We start from the raw sequence: 20,976 nt of genomic DNA on the forward strand, positions 1-20,976 counted from the left end.
ACGTGTCTTTTTTAGAAAAACCACCATGTTTTACCCAAAATTCTCTTTCAGGAATGAAGTCAAATTTAGGCGATAATTTTTGGGAAACCCTTCCTTATATTAATCATCCTGACATGTCTGTCCCAAGTCCTACAATGACAAATATAGAAATGTCTCATTCATTGGTTGAAATACTACAAACTGACCCTACAGGTCAAATTCTTGAGTTAAAATTTTATACTAGAAGAGTAGTCAATGAAAAGAACCAAGACCAGAGAGTTGATTCTACATAAAACCAATCTGAAATTCTGATAAATGATATTGGAAATCCCTTTCCAATTCTCACTGATAAAAGGTCTAGTAATTCTTCTGCTATTCCTAATCTTTCGAATGTTCAAAATACCTTACCCATTATCTCTGATCTTGATATTCTCATTGCTATTAGAAAAGGTGCTAGACCTTGTAATAAATATCCCATTGCAAATTACCTCTCATATGAAAAATTGTCCACTAATCATAAAGCCTTCACATTTAGGATAGACAGCTTATTTGTTCCAAGGAATATATAAGAAGCCCTAGATGATCCATATTGGAAAGTGGCAGTTATAGAGGAGATGAATGCTTTAAGATAAAGTGGTACTTGGGAAATAACAAACTTGCCAGAGGATAAGAAGACCGTGGGATGCAAATGGGTGTTTATGGTAAAGTGTAATGTTGCAGTTATAGTGGAGATGAATGCTTTAAGACAAAATGGTACTTGGGAAATAACAAACTTGTCAGAGGATAAGAAGACTGTGGGATGCAAATGGGTATTTATGGTAAAGTGTAATGTTGAATGGTACAATCAGATTAGTAGCTAAAGGCTTTACTCAAACCTATGGAACTGATTATCAGGAGACTTTTGCTCCAGTTACAAAGATCAACTCTATTATAATCCTATTATCACTTGCAGCTAACTTAGATTGGCATCTTCATTAATTAGATGTTAAAAATGCTTTTCTTAATGGTGATTTAGAAGAGGAAGTGTTTATGAGTCTACCATCAAGATTTGAAATGGAATTTGGAAATAACAAAGTATGTAGATTAAAGAAATCATTATATGGTTTCAAACAGTCTCCAAGAACTTGGTTCGAACGTTTTGGAAAAACAGTCACTAATTATGGGTATCAATACAGTCAAGCAGACCATATAATCTTTATCTGTGTTGCTGATATTATTCTCACAGAAAATGATGCAGAAGATTTGGTTGATCTTAAGAACAAGCTTGCAAGTGAGTTTCAAGTCAGACACTTGAGAACCTAAAAATATTTTTTAGGAATGGAGTTTGTAAGATCTAAAAATGGAATTTTTGTTAATCAAAGGAAATATGTTATTGACTTACTTCGAGAGACAGGTTTACTTGGCTGTCAGACATCAGATACTCCTATTGAACCGAATCTGAAATTACAAGTTGCAAGTCCTGAAGAAATAAAGGACAAAGACATATACCAAAGAGTTGTAGATTGATTGATCTACTTATCTCATACACGTCCAGCACTTGCAGTTAGTATGGTGAGTCAATTTATGCACTCATCAGGACCTACTCATTTCGAAGCAACGTACAGAATCCTGAGAGACCTGAAAGAACTCCAGGCAAAGATGTATTATTCCAGAAACATGATCATTTTCAAGTTAAAGTATACACTTATACAGATTAGGCTGGAAGCACTACTGATAAAAGATCTATTTCTGGCTATTGTTCGTTTGTTGGAGGAAATTTAGTTACATGGCGTAGTAAAAACAAAATGTAGTAGCCAGAAGTAGTGCTGAAGTAGAATTTAGAGACTTAGCCCATGAAATTTGTGAAGTATATGGATCAACAAGATCCTTGAAGAGCTGAAAGTGTCTCAAAAGAGCACTATATGAGTTTATTGTGATAACAAGACTGTCATCGCTATAACTCATAGTCAATTCTATAGGATAGAACAAAGCACATTGAAATTGACAAGCATTTCATAAAGGATAAGGTTGATGCAGGTATAATATGCATATCTTTTCTTCCAACGACAGAACAAACAGCAGATATGTTAACAAAAGGCCTTTCGAAAAAACAATTTGATAAACTTCTCAACAAGCTGGCCATAGATGACATCTACAAACCAGCTTGAGGGGGAGTGTTGGATTCCCTTTCTTTTCTCTTGTAATATTGGTTTGTTATTATGTGTACATTCATCATTTATGTTTGTAATATTCTATAATTTTTTCTCCTTTTTGGTAGATGGTCTTTCTTATATATAAGACCTTGTATTTGACTCATAAGTAAGAAGCAATGGAGATAGGTTTCAGGAGTAGGTTTGGCAGTGGGTATCATAAGAGGGTTGATATCTACCATCTTCACACCTCTTTCCAGATTAAAAGGGTAATCTAGGAGGGGTATGACAATATGGTTTGAAGATGAACCAAGGTAAAACCTTGCAGGCATGCGACATTAGTAAATGAGAGTTACATTCATGAATCGAGACCACATATAAATGAGATAAATCAGGAAGATATGCAAGTATGGTTAAGAAAAAAGCTTAAAAGAATTGATAATTACTAGCTTATACTAACATAGTGCACCATACCTTTTTGTGGCTCAATCATAAGAACTCCGAAGTTAAATGTGTTCAACTTGAAACAATTCTATGTTAGGTGACCTCAAGGTGGTGTAGCCAAAAATTTGGATTCCAAATCTTGGTTTTGGGTCGATAAGTTGGGCAACCAGCATTAGCTAACACTCGTGAATATTTAAAAATTGTACTTTTGTACAGTATAGATTGATAAAATTTAATTCTATTTGTTGGCAGAAGCAACAGATTTACAATCAACAAGCGGCAAATTCTACATGCGTGTGTAATGTCCTAAAAAAACACCCACCACTTTCATAATAAAACATCAACTATATTTATAAACTATGAAGGTAAAAAACTAACATAATGATTCTTCTTTTTTTTTCCTTATGCAGCATCAAATAAACAGTAAAATCAACATATTTAAATATCAACTTACCAAACATTACATCTCATGTTTCCATGTAAAAAAAAAAGAATAAAAAATAAACAAAACAAAAAATTATCAACCACTACTATAACCGATTTTCTAACACTAGTATTAAACTAGACGAAAGAGGGGGGTGGGGTGGGGGAATCCCATTTTAGTAGAAGAGTAAAATTAGCAACTCAGAAAAATCCCATGAGAATAGAAGAGGAACTCTGTGCTAAGCTAGCAATCTGATAAATTACCGGTATTTCTCGGAAGCTTCAGCCATGAAGCACCTATGTTTCCGGGTTAGATTCCATAGTTTGTGTCACTGGCGGGGTAACAACAGCCAGAGTCAACTCATGGGAACCAGATCCACCAGCTGATCTTTCCCGAATCTCTCTATATTCTTGACAGATAGCACAGAAATGGCAGAAAAAGTGGGTCACAAAGTCTCCACAAGGTGCTTCCTGCATCACATTTCAGAAATTAGGTGTATGATATAGCAACAGGCGAGTTAACTCATCAACTAAGCTTAACAAGAAACCGAATCGTAGAAAGTTGAGCTACATGATCTGGCAGGGGTAAAGGCATGATAGCCAGTTCCTTGCCTTGTCCAGTGATGAACCTAAGAAATAAAAGCTACAGCTTTGACATTTCTTTTTTTTTTTTTTTTTTTTTTTTTGGATAAGAAGGCTTTGACATTTCTTAAGCGAGGTATATATCAGGAGAAGGAGAAATGATCAATGCATGGTATAGTGATAGAATGTATAAGCTTACAAAACCATGAACAAATGGATAGTTGAGGCATAATGGAAAGAGACAATGAAAAAGTGTTAAGAGTATGATATTATACTGGCAAATTGTACTTCGACCGTAGGGCCTTGCGGTAGCCACAAGCATAACATGCAAGAAAGCATCCAGGTACATTCCACAAAACTCCATCAGTTAATAAGCAACAGACTGTATTCATAAGTGCCCACAAAATGAAATGAGTTGCACATGACCCAAACATCGTTCGAGAACCCAACAGTTCCGCATTCTTCCCAAACAGAAAGCATGGACAAAAAAGGCCAATAAAACCTGCACTCAGAAAAAGTTGCAATGAGCTCCCCATTTAACATGCTATAGATGGACCACTGTAAATGCAATGCTCTTATACTAATGTCAACAGTAACATGCAACCTATTCATTTCTCACACACACACACACCCAAAAGAAAAAAGGGTTTGTTTCATATCATCTAAATGCTACTTGGTTTCTAACAAACTAAAGGTGCACAAGATCAAGTGTCCTGTTTTATTTCAAATACTTTACTCCCACAATCTGAGAATCTTTTATACACACTTCAATGATAGAAACTAGGGACTCAAACTTTTTTAACAAAAACAAGAAATTGATACTAGGGATTCTACCTGATCATACAACCTGTAATATAGTTAGAGAACTAACAAAATATGTAACCCCCCAAGTGGGTAGTCTTAAGGATTTCTTGACCACCCCTTAACTAAATTTGAAGTCCTTCAAGCACTATTCACAACATTTAGGGTTGATCTGGTTTCCCATAAAAAAAACTAATCATAGTGCAAAATCCAGTGGTTCCGCTTGACAGAAGTAGCTGATTTCACAACAACAACAAAGTTTCTGACAGATCAAAGAACACTCAACAAACAAATGACACGGCATGGGATATGATAGGTTCCCTAATGGAAACAACCACTAGCCTACAATTCAAATATTCAAAATTTTGATACAAGAACACATGCGAAGTAATGATACATTTCTTTCCATACGCAAGATGCACCTTCATAATTTTTCCTTCGCATAAATCAAGGTCAGAAGGCAGAAAGTAGCGTACAGCTCTGCATATCATCGCAGCATGCACAGATTCCAGATGACCATTGTGATAACCCATCCTTAAGTTCATCAGGTGTGGGCTGGCTCTCATCTCTGGAAATGATCTCCGCTTCTGAATCAGACTGGCCTAGTGGAACATAAGCAGGAGGGACATAACTCCTTCGGCCATCCATCTTGCGCTGATACACAAAGAATTCCTCCCAACTTCTTTCAAACGAATCCAATCTGTAAGCTTCATTAAGAATCATCAATATACAATTCGTAAAACCGACACTCCGGCCAACCCTCATTTTAGTCTTTACACTTTGATCTACCGATTCATTTTGCACATTTCATCTCGATGAATGCTCAAGATGTAAAACTTCATGAAGCAAAAGTTGAACCGTAATGGGAAAAGAAAAATAAGAAGTAGCTAAAAAAATTCAAGAGCTCAACAAGAAAAACGAGTATTGGAATGACAAACGCCCAAAAAGCGCCACTAAAATTTCGAAGTAAGATAACATTTAGGAACTTCATTAGGGTATCCAAATTGAAGATGTTTGTTCGGTATGTGTAAAAAGTGGAAATAAAATTGCAGTGACGAATCTAAACGAGTACGAACCTGTGGATCAAAGTATGTGGATCGCTATCGAGTGTTTGACCGTCTTCTTCGCCGAAAAGGCGCGGCGGAGCAGAATCAGAAGGAATGCGGATGGGATCGGAGAAGATTTGGTGATGGTTATGTCGCCGGAGTCAGCAACTACGAATCCTTATATAGTCGTAGCTAAGCTGAAGAGTACTAGATAAATAAATGGCGGTGGGTTACGGAAAATTGCCCAAATTAACCCAAAAATAAAAAACTTTCCAAGCATTTCCACACGGCCGGGTCTCCACCCCTCCCGTTTAATCGAGGATGGATCAAACTAGGGTCCTAATCGGGTCCTCGAACGGGAAATGGGAGGGTATCTCGTCCCCATCCTCGATTAAATTTTTATTTTTAATATATATATATATATAAAATAAAAAAAAATGGATGAGTTCCCGTGAGGAATCTCCGTCCCTGTCCCTGCCTTCAATTGGTGAGAACGGGGACAGGGATGGGGAAATACCCCCACGAAGACGGGGATGGGGATTCCCCCACCCCGATCCCGCCCCATTGCCAACCCTAATTGACATCTTTTTCAAATCATGTTTGTCTTTTACCTTTTAAAAGTGTGAAATACCATTTTTTTGTCCTTAGTTTTAAGTGGATCTCTTTTTACTCCTCCCTCAATTTTTTGGGTCTCCTCTATTTTTATTTCTTCTTATGTTATCAAAATATCACATGCCAAAGTTTTGTGAAGTTATTTAAAAGTGAAGATGCTTTAACATTTTGCTCAATTTATAAGCATGATTGAAAAGACACGATAAAATATATGAAAACGAGTAGTCATTCAGCTAAAATGGAGTTGTATCAATGAAAATATGACAAATACAGAATTATCGTTCTCGTAGAAAAAATGTGCAATTGTTGACCTCATGTGCGGGCGATCACTGACATCATGTGCTCGATCGTCAAGGTCTCGCTTTGCAATTTTGTTTTGGTCATACCTCCATCGATACAACTTCATTTTAGTTAAATGATCATTCGTTTTCATATGTTTTTCATGTTCTTTCCAACTATGCTTGTAAACGTAATAAAAACTTAAACCATCTTTGACTTTAATACTCCAAGAGTAAATTATATACAAGTTTAAACATTGTAAGGCCATTTATATTCAATATTCTTTTAATTTTTGCTCTTTCTATGAGGGTTTTTTGAAAGAATACGAAAAATCATATAAAAATGAGTGGTCAGTTATCTAAAATGAAATTGTATTGAGGAAGTTATGATCAAAATAAAATTGCAAAGCAATAACTCAATGATTGTGCACCCAAGGTCAGCGATCTCGCACTTTTCTGTGCGAAGAAATAATTTTGTTTTGGTCATATCTTTGTCAATATATCGTTCTAGCTAAATGACCACTGGTTTTCATGCAGTTTCTCGTTTTCTTTCTAACTATGCTCATCAATTGAACAAAATGTTAAAACATCTTCCATTACTTAAAAATGTTAAATCAACTAAAAGTGAAAGAGCAATGTGAAAGTTGAGACTATTGGACTGAAAGTAGAAAACATAAAGTGGTCTTCCATTATTTGTCTCGTGCTTAATATCAATAATATAGAATATTGATGATGCAATGTTGGTTTATAATAAATGTTGACAGAAAATGGAATGGAATATTGGCGTTGCATTGAATTTTCGGTTTTTGGTTAGAGAGATAGGAAATAAAGGGGAATGAAGCATTTAATATTGAGAGGGAAAAAAAAAACATGTTTTTCAAGATAAAGTCAATCATAAAGACATCTTTGGGTTTTTTTTTTTTTTGTCAATTTGGGAAATTTTCCAAATTTTTTTAAAAATAAAATCACAAAAATAGGGTTTGAGGGAAGCTTTTTATAAGAAAAGGTGTTTTGGGAAACTATTGACAAAATTGGGGTAGTGAAATCGTGTACCGGGTGCACGATTTCCATGTGACAAACTCATGTACCCGGTACACGAGTACCGTTCAATCCAGTCAGCACCACGTCGGCTGACTGGTTGACCGGTCAGACGCAAACTTGTGGACCCAGTCCACGATTTGCTTATTTTTTTTTAAAGTTTGTTGACTATTTTTTTTTAATTGTAGATGTACAACAATATTAAAACTTTAGGAATTGGTCCACAAATTTCTTCATTATTAAAATTAATTATATATTTAATCTACAATGAAAACATCTTGCACTCATATTAAAAAAAAATATCATGATATTAAAGAATATTTACAATTAGTTATTTAATTTACAATTTGAAAATGAAAGTTCACATGAAATTTAAAAACAACCCTCCTACTCTTACCCCTCATGGGATTGTCTTCATGTCCCTCTAAATTAGGTTCACCCTGTTGTCACTGTCGTCTATGACGAATACGTCTTCGATCGGTGTCAGCAACATTGAGTCGTCTTGTTTGTTGAATAATACCTTATACGTTGATTCTGGTAAGTTATTCTGCACTAAATATTGTTGAACATCACCGATAAAATTATTCTGTACAATAAAAATATATATATATATATTAAACAATATTCATATCATATATATGGAAAATGTCTGATTTTAAATCTCTTACCATGCAGTAATAGTAAGCGCCGTCAGGTGTGATAAATCGCCTCCTGATCGAATTGTACTAGGGAAAGTAGTCGTCTGATACAACTGGCCCATTTGTTAATTCTCCTTGTGCACAACGATTATGTCGTCCATGCCAGTAGGATAAATATTCTACATGGATTTGACGTCAGTCTTGGTCGTGCTTACCTCTCAAATCAATTTGGTGTAGTGCTGGAAACGTATAGGACAACGAAGGTATCGTTTGTCACAAACCGAACTGTCTTAACACACGATATGGATAATGTCACTCTACTATATGGAAGCATATAAGAGGGCTAATGGTCAACCAGATGTCTTCACCATCACGACAATAATCAGGTAGTTAAAATAATAAGTATAAATATAAAATATTTTAAATATTCATTTATATATACATTTGCTACCTGATTGTGCATCAACATGTCGAATATTTTTCTGTACACGAGTAACATATTTGCTGACTGTTCAGAGGCAGCTAATATACCACTCCATCTAAAATTATAAAAAATATAATTAATTTATATTCTTATATAAAATGGTAACAAAATAAATATGTAAATGAAATGATACCTGGCACTAAGTGGACGATGATCTGGAGTCTGTAGCTGGATTTGTGGTGCTATAATTGGCGATCATAAGCTCATACTTGTAATAATATCAGTGGCCCCGCTATTTCCAATGCTTGTACATTGGAAGTCCGACAAAGTTCTCTAGACAACCATGCAAGACATGCACCACCCCACGAGTACATACCAGTGTACTCGAAATCAAACAAAAGTAGGAGGAACATGAGATGCACTAGAGTATTTGACTTGTCAGCAAATAAAAATCCTCCAATAAGCTGTAGGATGTATGCTCGTGCATACCTACGTACACTGATGTCATCGGCATTGGGAGTTAATTCTGGAAACTGAGACTCCAACCAAGGGATACTCAATCTTGATCCATTCAGATCCTCTGATAGAACGCCTAAGAGCTCTTCACAAACGTTCTTTCAGTCATACTGTAGTGAACCTATCAATGGTTGCCCGTCTACTCGTAACCCAAATTGTATGGCTACCGTAATCGTACATTCCCCACAAGGCAGGTGAAATGTGTGGGTTTCTGATCTCCAACGCTCAACTAGAGCAGTAATAAGGTGCCAATCAAGCTGGATAAAACCAATTTGTGCAACCCCAAGAAAACCTACCTGCTGAACATATGAAATAATACGGTGATCAAATGAGATAGTATGTTGTGCAGTCGCCTCCCTTCTCCGACAACTCAACACTACAATAGAAGAACTATCCCATACTGTTTGTGAATGAAACGTATTTTGTTGGTATAGTTGTACAGGATTAGAAGGACCAGACTCCATTACCTAAGAAGTTCAAATTACATTACAAAATAAAATCCATGACATAAAAGATACATAAAAAGATAAAATTACATAAAATAAACTCATTACATAAATTCATTATAAGTACATAAAGAATACAAATACATAAAATATATAATTACATGAAAGATATAAGTACATAAAGAATACAAGTACATAAAATATACAATTACATGAAAAATATAAATACATAAAGAATGCAAATACATAAAATATACAAGTACATAAAGAATAAAAGTACATAAAATATACAAGTAAAAAAAATACACCTAATGACCCGAAGACGACGAAGCACCCAGTGTACGTTGTGGATAAGTGTGTTTGTTATGTCCTTCTCTCTTGTAAATTGTACATGGTACTTTTTGGCTTACTTCTCTCCAATCCATTTCATTATGAATGAGCGTACTTTTTAGCCGACCTTGTTCTCTTAGTAAGTCCGCATTTGGACGAACTTCTGTAAATGATAATTCTGGCCAATAATCTGGGTGTTGAATTGGATGGAAGCGGCCTTCCTAACAACGCTTGAAATTAGACAATTTGTAGCATTCATTGATAAGTGGTAGGTATGTCATAAACATGTAATTACAAACTGAGAGCATGGAATCTTGAATGATTGCCACTTATTGTAGGAACATGTTTCTTCTTTCAAGCTCAAAACTTGGGTGTGTTGTCCTTTATAGGGAGAAATCATACTTATGCCAGTTTGTACTTCAAAAGTTTGACTTTCCCTGTCAATGGATGTCACCGTATGTGCAGATGCTCGTTTTTCCCACCTTTTAAGTTTTTTTAGGGCATATTCTGTATACATGTCTCCACGATCGAGTGCTTCACTGATTTCTTGTCTCCGGATTCAAAATACAATATTGTACGATAGAATGTTAGCCTAACCAAAGAAGTAATTGCTAACATTCTAGCACCTTTGAAAACACCGTTCATGCATTCAACTGCATTGTTTGTCATCCACCATAGCGGTACCCACCGTCGTGTGACTGTGTCCATTTTTCCAAGTCAATGTCTGAAAAATATTCAAGACATTCAGGGTGCAATTGTTTCAATTTTTTCATGCATCGAATGAACTTACGCCTTTGGTGTTGATTTTTGGCCTTAAACACCAAATTTTGTAGTTGCTTTGATTTGTATTTCGTATTGAAATTATTGGTAACATGGCGAAGACAATATCGATGGTACGCTCTGAGTTCACTCCAACCAATTTCTTCATTATTAATTGCAACAAGAATGCCCTTATATCTATCAGAAATCAAGCAAATACCCTCTATTTGGATAACATATTCACGCAATGCCCACAAAAACCATGACCAACTGGACAAATTCTCACCTTCGACGATAGAAAAAACAATGGAAAATATATGTCTGTTTGCATCAATAGATAAGACTGTCAATAATACTTTTCGTAGAGATGAGTTCCATCGATCTGGATTAATGGCCTACAATGGTTGAACCCTTCTCTTGTAGGACCAAAAGACCAAAAAACTCATCCAAAAATAATCGTACCTGGCACATCAAAGGGAAGAAAAAACCAATTTGTTCGTGTTCCTGGATTGTAATGAACAAGAGCACTAAACCAATATGGAAGCTCCAAATATGATTTCTCCCAATCACCAAACACAGCAATCAACGCTTTTCTCTTGACTTGTCACACCCGTCTATAATTGACATTATAGTCATATTATTTTTTAATGGCTTCTTGGAGTAGGGCATTTCAATACTCAATAAAATTTGAATCAAGCTGTGAATGATCCGGTGTCAATTCTAAAAACAAACGTAAGTATTCTCCTTGAAGTTTGGTGATTTCGAACATCCCATGAGTTTTACGCCGACATGCATGTAACCTCCAAACACAACCTTCACTCAATGATTTACATTTAACATACCAAAGATCCTAATTTGATTCCACTACAACAATTTCGTAGTGTTCTGTCACACAATATTTTTTTACAGCAAGCTGTAAATCTTCTTTGGTATTAAACAACATTCTTTTTTGTATTAAACTACAGTTATCTACACCTATATTCATTTCTTCCAAAGTAGACCCTAGTTCACACGTTGAATCTGTCATTTCCCAATCTATTTGGGTGAACATTTCCGACGGTACCAACTCAAGATCATGTTCCCCACTACTATCGTTTCCAAATAATTCATCAACTTCAACGTCAATGTCACTATCTCCATCATTTTCAGGTTCAAGAATAACTAAATCTTCAAGACGCATCGACATATTTATTATGATTTTTTCAACTGTTATAGTTGACCAAAAAAAAATATGTTAATATGTCAACCCAACAAAAGCCAATTTCTAAGTTTAACATATAAGATCTAAATATTATACATTTAAATCATCCCAAATCTAAGATTCATAAACTATATATTTAAATCAGCCCAAACAAATAAAAAAAAATATAAGATCTAAGATTTAAGATTTATAAACATATCAGCCGAACAAATATATATATTTATAAGTTTAACATACATATATTTCTAAGTTTAAATCAACCCAAACAAATAAAAAAATATAAAATCTAAGATTTAAGATTTATAAACGTATACACATAAAATCAGCCCAACAAATACATATATTTCTAAGTTTAACATAAAATTTAAATCAACCCAAATAAATAAATATATAAGACCTAAGATTTAAGATATACATATAAGATCAACCTTATAAACATATACATATAAGATCAGCCCAACAAATACATATATTTCTAAGTTTAACATACATATATTTCTAAGTTTAAATCAGCCCAAACAAATAAAAAAATATAAGATCTAAGATTTAAGATTTAAGATTTATAACAAATACATATAAAATCAGCCCAACAAATACATATATTTCTAAGTATGTTAAACTTAGAAATAACTAGAGAAAGAATTTTACCACATAAGCGTTCGGACGATTTTGGACGGACGAACAAATGGAGGACGATTTCGAACAATTTTGGACGGACGAGCAAATGGAGGCGTTTGGATGCACAAGATAGAAGCAAAATGAGGAAGATTTTGGAATTTTGGACAGAGTAACGCAACAAAAGAAGTAAAATCGTTCGGATGGAGAAAGCTTTCAAAAGGTATAAAGCTCGGTGAGGAAGAATAAGAGGCGGGGCGACAATTTAATGGAGAGAAAGTCATGTACCGGTACACAATTACCTCAGTCAACCCTGCATGACTGCCACGACAAACTGCGCGTGCCAGATGGCTAGGGACTCGTGTACCCGGTACACGATTTAGAGCTAATCATGTACCCGGTAAACGATTAAGGTGTAATCGTGTACCTATTTTTGGGAATACTTTCCCTCCAGCCCTATTTTTTTCATTATATATTAAAAAAACATTATTTAAAACAAAAAAATCCAATTTTCCACCTGGATTCTTTTAAGGATTTATTTTCCTTTTTTAAAATGGAACACTTTTTACTCTTTTTTGAATGTTTAAATTTTGCTTAAGTTTTTTAATACAAAATTTTAAGGCATGCGAGGTAGATAATTTGAAAACATAATTAAAAAAAAAAAAAAAAAAAAAAAAAAAAAAAACAAGGGATTCGATAAAAAGAAAAGTTGTATTTTATGTTTTCAAATACTTGTGTAGTAGCATATTCCAAAATTGAATTCTAGTTTAAAATATGTTTATATTATACATTTATAAAATAATACATGGAAAATTCTCATAAATGAAAAAAAATATATATGAAACTATTTACAATTAGAGCAAAAAGCAAGATGAGTCTATTTGGTAAATTTAATAAATTTTGCTATATGCATAAATAGTTTAACGTATTTTCTATATTTGAAAATGTCCCTTTATAAATCATAAAATAGTTGTAGTTATATTAAGTTCACAATAAACTCTTCTAGTTTATTTAAAAATATGATTTAGGTTTTTTTCCTAAGGAGATATGATTTAGGTTAAAAATAAATTTATATAATATAATTATTCTTTTATAATATTATACCTAAATAAATTTATATAATATAATTATTCTTTTATAATATTATATAATTTATAATACATTGCATAATATATATAATATTAACAATGTTAATGGCTCGTTCCCTCGCACATCGAGGTTGCGCTCACTCTCCCAATTGAAGTTAGCTCTGAAGGAAGGAGGACAAACTCTCAAGAGCAGTTTATACAAAAGACATATGTCACTCTGTCCTTATGTTTTGTTATTGTATTTCTAAATATTTTTATTTAATATAATTTTATATTGTAAAATTTAAAATTAAAATTTATATATAATGAAACAATAAAAATGTTGTTTTCATAATTATATATAGATTTTAATTTTAAATTTTAAAATGTATTCAATCTGTCTATTAAACACATAGTTGTTGAACTAAGTGAATTTGAAAATATAAAACGAAATCTAAATTCTCTATCAAACATACTCTAACTTATTTTACCTCATTCTATTTTAATCGATAGTTTAAAATTTACAATTTTAGTCAATAGTTTCAATAAATTTTATAATCAATCTCCATTATAGGGACGTGCACAGGTTGGATTGGTTGTGTTGTGGGATTTTTTTTATACCAACTCGAAAATTCGAGTTGGTTGTGCTGGCAACCCAAAATATGGGTCTCCAAACCTTAAATCTTGGGTTAGGTCGAGTTGGATTACTATTTTTTCTCTTATTCAAAATACTTATTTATTTATTTTTTTATAGCACATACCTAATAACTAAAACATCATAAAACTTAAATGTTAAATACCAAATATCCATGATACCTATTACAAACTTGTAACAAAGACAAACATTTCTAAAAGCAAAACATTTAAAAATTCATCGATAATATATATTTTTTATTAATATATATGTAATTTGGGTTGGGTTGGGTCAATAAAAAAAAACTATAATTATTCAACTCCATATCCAACTCAACCCAACAAAAATATAAAAATTTTAACCCAACCCAACTCTTCGGCCCCGTTTGGTAACCATTTTGTTTTTTTAAAACTAAGCCTATTGATACTACTTTCATCTATAAATTTCTTCATTTGTTATATACTTTTTACCAATGGTTTAAAAAACTAAATCAAATTTTAAAAACTAAAAAAAGTAGCTTTTAGAATTTTGTTTTTGTTTTTGTAATTTGACTAAGAATTTGACTATTATACATAAAAAGATGCAAATCATTGTAAAATATGTGAATGAATAAAGTTTATATTTAATTTTCAAAAACTAAAAACAAAACCTGAAATGGTAATCAAACAAGATTTCAGAGTTTGGAGTTAGGTAGTCCAAATTGTTAACATTTTTGGGTCGCATGAACACCCATATTCCATTATTAGTTCATTTTGAACTTTTCCCAAACAAAAATTAGTTTGTAATAGTAGTCTCTATAAATCTTAAAAAGTATTGAGTTTTATTTTTTACTTGAAAAATAATATTATTATTTAACCAATATCGGGTTTCAAATAAAGAAAAATAAGTCAACTTATTTATAAATATCGCAAAATGTCACGGTTTATCAGTAATTGGTCGTTATAGACCACGATATACATCTATTATGGTCCATCACTGATTTTGCTATATTTGTAAATATTTTCATTAGTCTTACAATTTTAAATAATTATCCTAAAAAATGAAACTAGCATCAAAGATCGGTCTTGAGATTTATTGACAATATAATAACTAAAATTAGACATTTGAAACTACATTAAAATAAAACAATTTAATATACGAGAACCAAAATAATAACCTTACCATTCTTATAAATGTTTTTGAAATTTAAATGTAATATACTAGGGAAAAAAAGAGTTATAAGAAATGATTTGAGATGGTGAGATTTGAAAATTTGTAGATAAATTAATGTTTTGCAAGATGGAAAGAAAAATGTTTATAAATTATCAAGGTCAAGCTCAAATCTCGCTACCCTTGTTGAATTAAAAAATATTGAAAGAAAATGTTGAAAATAATAATAAATGAATGGATATCAATATACATGATTTCAACCAACATGCAATGATTCACCTGAACATGGATTAAAATAGGAAATTTATATGTACAGGGCTTCTGTTTATTGTTTGAACAACAACATTTACTTTTTTTTTGGGTGAAACCTATGAAATATTTTAGGTTAAAAAACACTTTTAATCCCTAAAAGCAACCATTTAGTTTATGAACTTTGATATGTAATGATTTAGTCTATATACTTTTAATTTTGTAACAACTTAATCCATGAATTTTACTATATAACAATTTACGGCCCATTTAGATTGACTTTAAAAAAATGTTTTTCAAAAAATTCATTTTTATTTAAACATTTTTTGATAAAAACTAATTAAAATACACTTTAAAAGCTATTTTGAATGATTACCAAACACTGTAACTTCTTCTAAAATAACTTATTTTTTAAATTAAACAATTGAAAATATAATTCAAACACGTCATTAATCTCTTTATTTTAAATTTGTAACAATTTAGTCCATAACCTAAAAAATATTTATCAAAAGTAGAGGTCAATTTTTATTATCTAATGATGTCGACCTTGTATTTTATTTTTTAAAAAAAGTCTCTAATTAGTTTACCAGTTTATTTATGCAAGAAATCTCGCTAAATCTTAGTGCTAATTTCTCCAAGAGGGACTAAATCGCCACAAATTTTACAGTATAAATACTAAATTGTTACATAGTAAATTTCTGAGACTAAATTATTATAAAATTAAAAATATGTGGATTAAATCATTACAAACCAACATTCAATGACTAAGTAATTACTTCTATGAAAGTTTGGGACTAAAAATAATTTTTAACCAATAATATACTACAGCAGTCTTATAAAATTCTAGTCTCAAAACAATATACAAACAAAACAGACAAAAATCTAGCCAAAAGGTAGAAGAATTTCTAACTTCAAGCAGATTGATCACTTGAAGGACTGGCACATGACTTTATACATATTTTTATACAACTCACAAATTTTATAAAACACAAATTTTTATAAAACTTGCACATGACTTCACAAAATCAGGAAGGAACAAAGGACTGGCACATTCAACAGCAGCATGATATTTAGAATGAATTTCCTGAGATCTACCCGATGAAAGATGAAAATTATAAACATCTTCTTACTGATCTTTGTCGTGTTCTTCTCGCACGGCCTCGGAATTTTGGTGTCCATTTTCAGAATCCTCATTCAATTCAGCCTCTGATACAAGCACCCCAACTTTTACATACTTTTCCATGAACTTGTATTCCCAGTCCTGCAAGATTACAAGCTCTTCTTCACTCAGACCTTCAATATTACCATTGATGTCTTCAGGTTTGAAAGACAAGAGAGCCAAGGCTCTGCTGGCATCCTTCCCGACGAACATAGAGTATGGTGAACCAGGTCCATAAAACATCCTGACCATCAAGCCAACCAAAAATCAGCACCATCTTTAATAATAAGGTTAAATTACATATTTCATCCATGAAATTTGAACTTTCTAGTCTTTGAAATCTAAGAAGCTCCAATTACGTATAGAATTAGGTTTGTCAAATCCCCACTCTTGAAAACAGTTGATGAAATGCAAACATAATACTCAATTATTAAATTTTGGGTGAAGTGGTGTTGTAAACTTGTTATACGGTAATTAACCAATCGGATGGATCAGAAATGAACAGGTAATACTGAATAAGCATTAGCTTTTGAGAGGTTTGATTGGGTTGGGGTGTTAATTGGTCAGACGGTCTTGTTAAAATTATGGCTTAAATGTAATTGATGATTGGTAAAATTAGATTGAAGGGGATTATTTAACTTCAAAGGTTTAAAGTTGGGACTCTGGGAAACTGATATGGACACCTAATGACATGGGTCTAAAAACAAGTACTATTCAGTATTTAGAAGTTGGTGAAAGCATAGGAACAAAAGAACAACAAGGTGTGTAAGTTAATCAAATAATACCCTGAAGGCTCACCTCGACTAATCTCATAGAACAACCCACCTGACCCTACAACATTCAGGTATCGAGAAAACTCGTAGGATATTAAATCCTAAATAGTTGACTACCATGGATAGAACCCATGACTTCTTAGCCTTTTATCAAGGTCTTGCTCCCTATTTACAACTAAGTCAACTCATGATGGTTAATAACCCGAATGCTATAGAAGTTAATATCACGCACTAACCATAATAAAACCCAATGTGTAGGCCCGATATTTTGGCTTTAAATTCAGTGCCTGAAGAAGCCCACTCTTGTGACACTGTAGTTGAAGACTTTGCACTCTCTTCCAAAGTTCGAATAAGAAAAACTCTAGTCAAAAGCCTTGCTCGATGCATTGTCAGTTATCTCTTTCTCAGATCCCACCTAAATTCTCCTCCTCGATTGAAAAAAATATGGTTTGATTTTTGGGTAACCCTTGCATCATTTCCCAAAGAAAGTTTTCAGTTGCAGTTTTGTTTCCAGAGTCAAAGAAGAGATCAGTTTTGCTTTGTCATGAGGCTTTTCGATCTTTGTAAGGTTACTTTGACTGGTTTCTGGCTACATTTTCGGTGTTCTGTTTGAAGAAGTTTTTTATGGGCAGTTTCAGAAGTTTTTTATGGGCTAGCTTCAAAGTTCAACAATTTGAGGTCATTGATAGCTACATACGTACAATGTAACAATGTACCTCTTGGCCAAGAACAAAAGAAAAAGAGGAAAAGAAATACACAACATACACCCAGTGTGCTCGTGTAGAGGTTGTCAATGAAACGTTCAACAAAAAGTTGGATGCAAATAGATTGACCCAAGTAATGAATCCACATGGGAACTCTAAATTTACAAAATTGACTTAAGCTGAAAGTTCTAAATTAAATTAAGAATTTTGAGAAATCCAAAAGTTCCGTGCTTGTACCAGCATACCAGAAGTAGGTTGGAAGAGAAATTCAAGCTTATAGTTTTTATACTACAAATCTCTTAATACCAATAATGCTGCTTGTGGAGTAGTCAAATTTGTATCTCGATGGAGAAAAACAGAACCATCAAACGGCCAACAGGCGTGGATCTCTCCTAGCAACAACCTTTCTCCCCTTCCATCACTGCCTTTTCCCCACCCAAAAAGAACTTCAGCTTATGAAACTCATTTTTTGTGCTATATGTTATCCTTTATAACTCATTCATTTGAAAAATCCAAGCATACATTACATAAATATGGGGAGGCTTCCGACCACCAAAACTTCCTAAACTCAAGCTTGAGCTACATATTCTATGACAGACCGATTGGCTGACTTGAAATTTGTCTACTTTTAACAAACACAGTCCCCTTGCTTTCTGCAACAATTTCAGTCCCTCCCCAGTCCCACACAGCCCAACTTTCATTCTCTTTCATTCTTTAGTCCTTACCACCCTTCTTCTCACATAAGTAAACCAAATGGAAGGCCTAGCACTCTTATAACCTACATATTTCACGCAAAAACATTCGCCTTCTTAAAAATCTTAGCCAAAGATCTTAAACCATTTGAGCCATTATCAGTAAAACTATGACGTGAAATGGATATGAGATGGTGCCTCGGCGTCCCCTCAAGATGGAGCCTCTTTAAGTTTACCATTCTTGGTTCTCAATTCTTTCTTTTTTCTGACCGAATGCCCGTATGGACTTGATGGACTCAGATACCAAATTAGATAACATGTGATTTCATCACAATATCAATTGGCAATGAAATAGTAATCCACACGAATATTTTCAGTTCCCTTGATTTTTCTAATGTCGATCCCCAACAACAACAGACAATATGAAAGTTGACCAGTATTGTGAACGGGATTACAACAGGAAGCATGCTCGAGAGATTCTAATGTATCTCCTCAACAAATAGCACTGGTTCAGTCGGTTTTCTTTATTATTCTGCAGTTCCTAAACTCCATTCATGAGATTACCAGTAGTAATTATCTATCTAGAACATTGATTCCAAGCTGCAACTCATGAAACTAAGCAACTGCTCCGATTCAATAGAACCAAGTTTGTAAATAAGCCCTAGAGACCAAACAAAAGTACACTTCAACGAACGATGGAGGAAAAGAAAAAGTACCTGCCAGAAGATACATCGTAGATTTGGCCCTTTATAGCCATAAGAAGTGGCTTATTCGGATCCGAGCCATTGTAAGCCCTCAACTGCTGCTCCGTCAACCGCCCTACTTGGACTGCTTGCGAGGGGTCTGCAACCGAATCGTTAACAAACAAATTGGAATTGGATGGGTTAGACGAAGAAATCGGAACAGTTGGGGGCTTATTGAACTCTTCTGGAGAAACGAACATGGAGGAAACCATTTGAAACACGAAGATCATGGCAGCAAGTATGGTGAAGAAGGCCGTCGGGGATAGTCCGGTGTACCAAGTGATCTGTTCCATTGCTTTCCAGTATAACTCCATTTCTTCGTTTCAAACTTTCAGCTCTGCTATTTTCTCGCCGGGGCATTAGACTTCCGGTGGGCTGAATTTGAACATAGAAGTCTCTCCACCAACCATGAATCCTTTACCTACCCACTTCGGGCGGGCGCTATTTTAGTCATAATAGTCTCCGTTTTTTCGATGACATGAATTATAACATTTAAATATACATTATTTTAGATTATGTATAACTTTTTTTACTACAATCAAGATTACTGATAATTATGTATATGAAATATCATATTTAAAAAATATAATTAAAATTTTATGTTATACCAATTTATATAAAATTAATTAGATTTTAATTTATATTAAAAGTTAAACATTTTTTTTGTCATTTTGGGAGGTACCTTGATTAACATGGATAAAAAAATTCATTGTTTTCTGATGTAATTCATGTGTTCGTATATAAAACTTTATGCTTTGAAGGTACAAAAAAATGTAAGACAAAATAAGAACTCGTGATTGCATGATTAAAATATGACCAGCAGGATTTCATACCAAATCTGAAATAAAGTAATCATTGTTCATTGTCGAAAAGCAGTCCAAAACGCGGGTCGATCAAACATTCTCTTAAGGGAGGAAGTTGCAATAGTCCAACTTTAGAGCTGTGGGAACAGATAAGAAGCTTTATATATATTGCACACTGCGGAATATGATTTGCTAATCTTCACCCTCTATCGATTATGCAGTTCAGAAATATCTTGGAGTTGGTTTATGACTTTTGCACGCAGTTCGAGCTTAGTTGCACGTTTCTCTTTTGACCATTTTGCAATCGGCTTCAACTGGTCATTTGCAAAGTCCATCGCATTCTTAACGATCTCTCCCATTTCAGATTGATTTCCACTTCGCTTCCTTTTACTTCCTCGCGAAGCATTTCCTTCTTTAGTGTTGCGACCAATACGTGTTGAAAAGTCCATCGCATTCAAATCTTGAGCTAAAGTTGAAAAAAATGGACAACATCATCGACTGGGAAAGGGAAAAGAAGATTACCTTTGACCTCCTCCTCCCTCCCACCAAGCTCCATAACTCGTCATTCACCCCTTACCACTCTCCAAGCGATAACCTCCACCCCTCACCAAGCACTTCATCCCTCAACCAAACAAATTAGGCTGAAACGACAAAGTGAGAAAATCGAATGATGCAGCAAAGGGAATCAAAGGTTTAGAGTGGCAAGGGATAGCATTCATTTGCAGTAATAGAGGTAAGAATG

At 33.6% G+C, this 20,976-nt stretch overlaps 2 protein-coding genes across 5 annotated transcripts; both read right to left on the reverse strand.

The window, feature by feature from the left end:
- Positions 1-1,038: 1,038 nt before the first annotated feature.
- On the reverse strand, positions 1,039-5,636 carry LOC120090069 (PLAC8 family protein). 4 transcript variants are annotated; one of them, XR_005485404.2, is made up of 6 exons: positions 5,435-5,581; positions 4,835-5,058; positions 3,833-4,059; positions 3,240-3,446; positions 1,361-1,596; positions 1,039-1,277 (listed from the first exon to the last, which is right to left on the reverse strand). XR_005485404.2 is itself a non-coding variant. In XM_039047558.2 (4 exons), exons 2-4 carry the CDS (start codon positions 5,004-5,006, stop codon positions 3,273-3,275), a joined length of 573 nt encoding a protein of 190 aa, XP_038903486.1. In that variant the 5' UTR covers positions 5,007-5,058; positions 5,435-5,636; the 3' UTR covers positions 2,878-3,272. The 4 variants fall into 4 exon arrangements, 2 of the variants coding, with proteins under 2 accessions (XP_038903486.1, XP_090162625.1); XR_016524205.1 differs by lacking the exon at positions 5,435-5,581 and having other exon boundaries at positions 4,835-5,239; XM_039047558.2 differs by lacking the exons at positions 1,039-1,277; positions 1,361-1,596 and having other exon boundaries at positions 2,878-3,446; positions 5,435-5,636.
- Positions 5,637-16,147: 10,511 nt separating this feature from the next.
- LOC120089715 (membrane steroid-binding protein 2-like) lies at positions 16,148-19,919 on the reverse strand. Its single transcript, XM_039047081.2, has 2 exons — positions 19,405-19,919; positions 16,148-16,763 (listed from the first exon to the last, which is right to left on the reverse strand). The coding sequence occupies exons 1-2, from the start codon at positions 19,743-19,745 to the stop codon at positions 16,487-16,489; spliced, it is 618 nt and encodes a 205-aa protein (XP_038903009.1). The 5' UTR covers positions 19,746-19,919; the 3' UTR covers positions 16,148-16,486.
- Between the last annotated feature and the right edge of the window lie 1,057 nt (positions 19,920-20,976).

The sequence above is a fragment of the Benincasa hispida genome, chromosome 11, assembly GCF_027475165.1.
Source record: "Benincasa hispida cultivar pf3 chromosome 11, pf3_genome.v1.1, whole genome shotgun sequence".
NCBI lineage: Eukaryota > Viridiplantae > Streptophyta > Magnoliopsida > Cucurbitales > Cucurbitaceae > Benincasa > Benincasa hispida.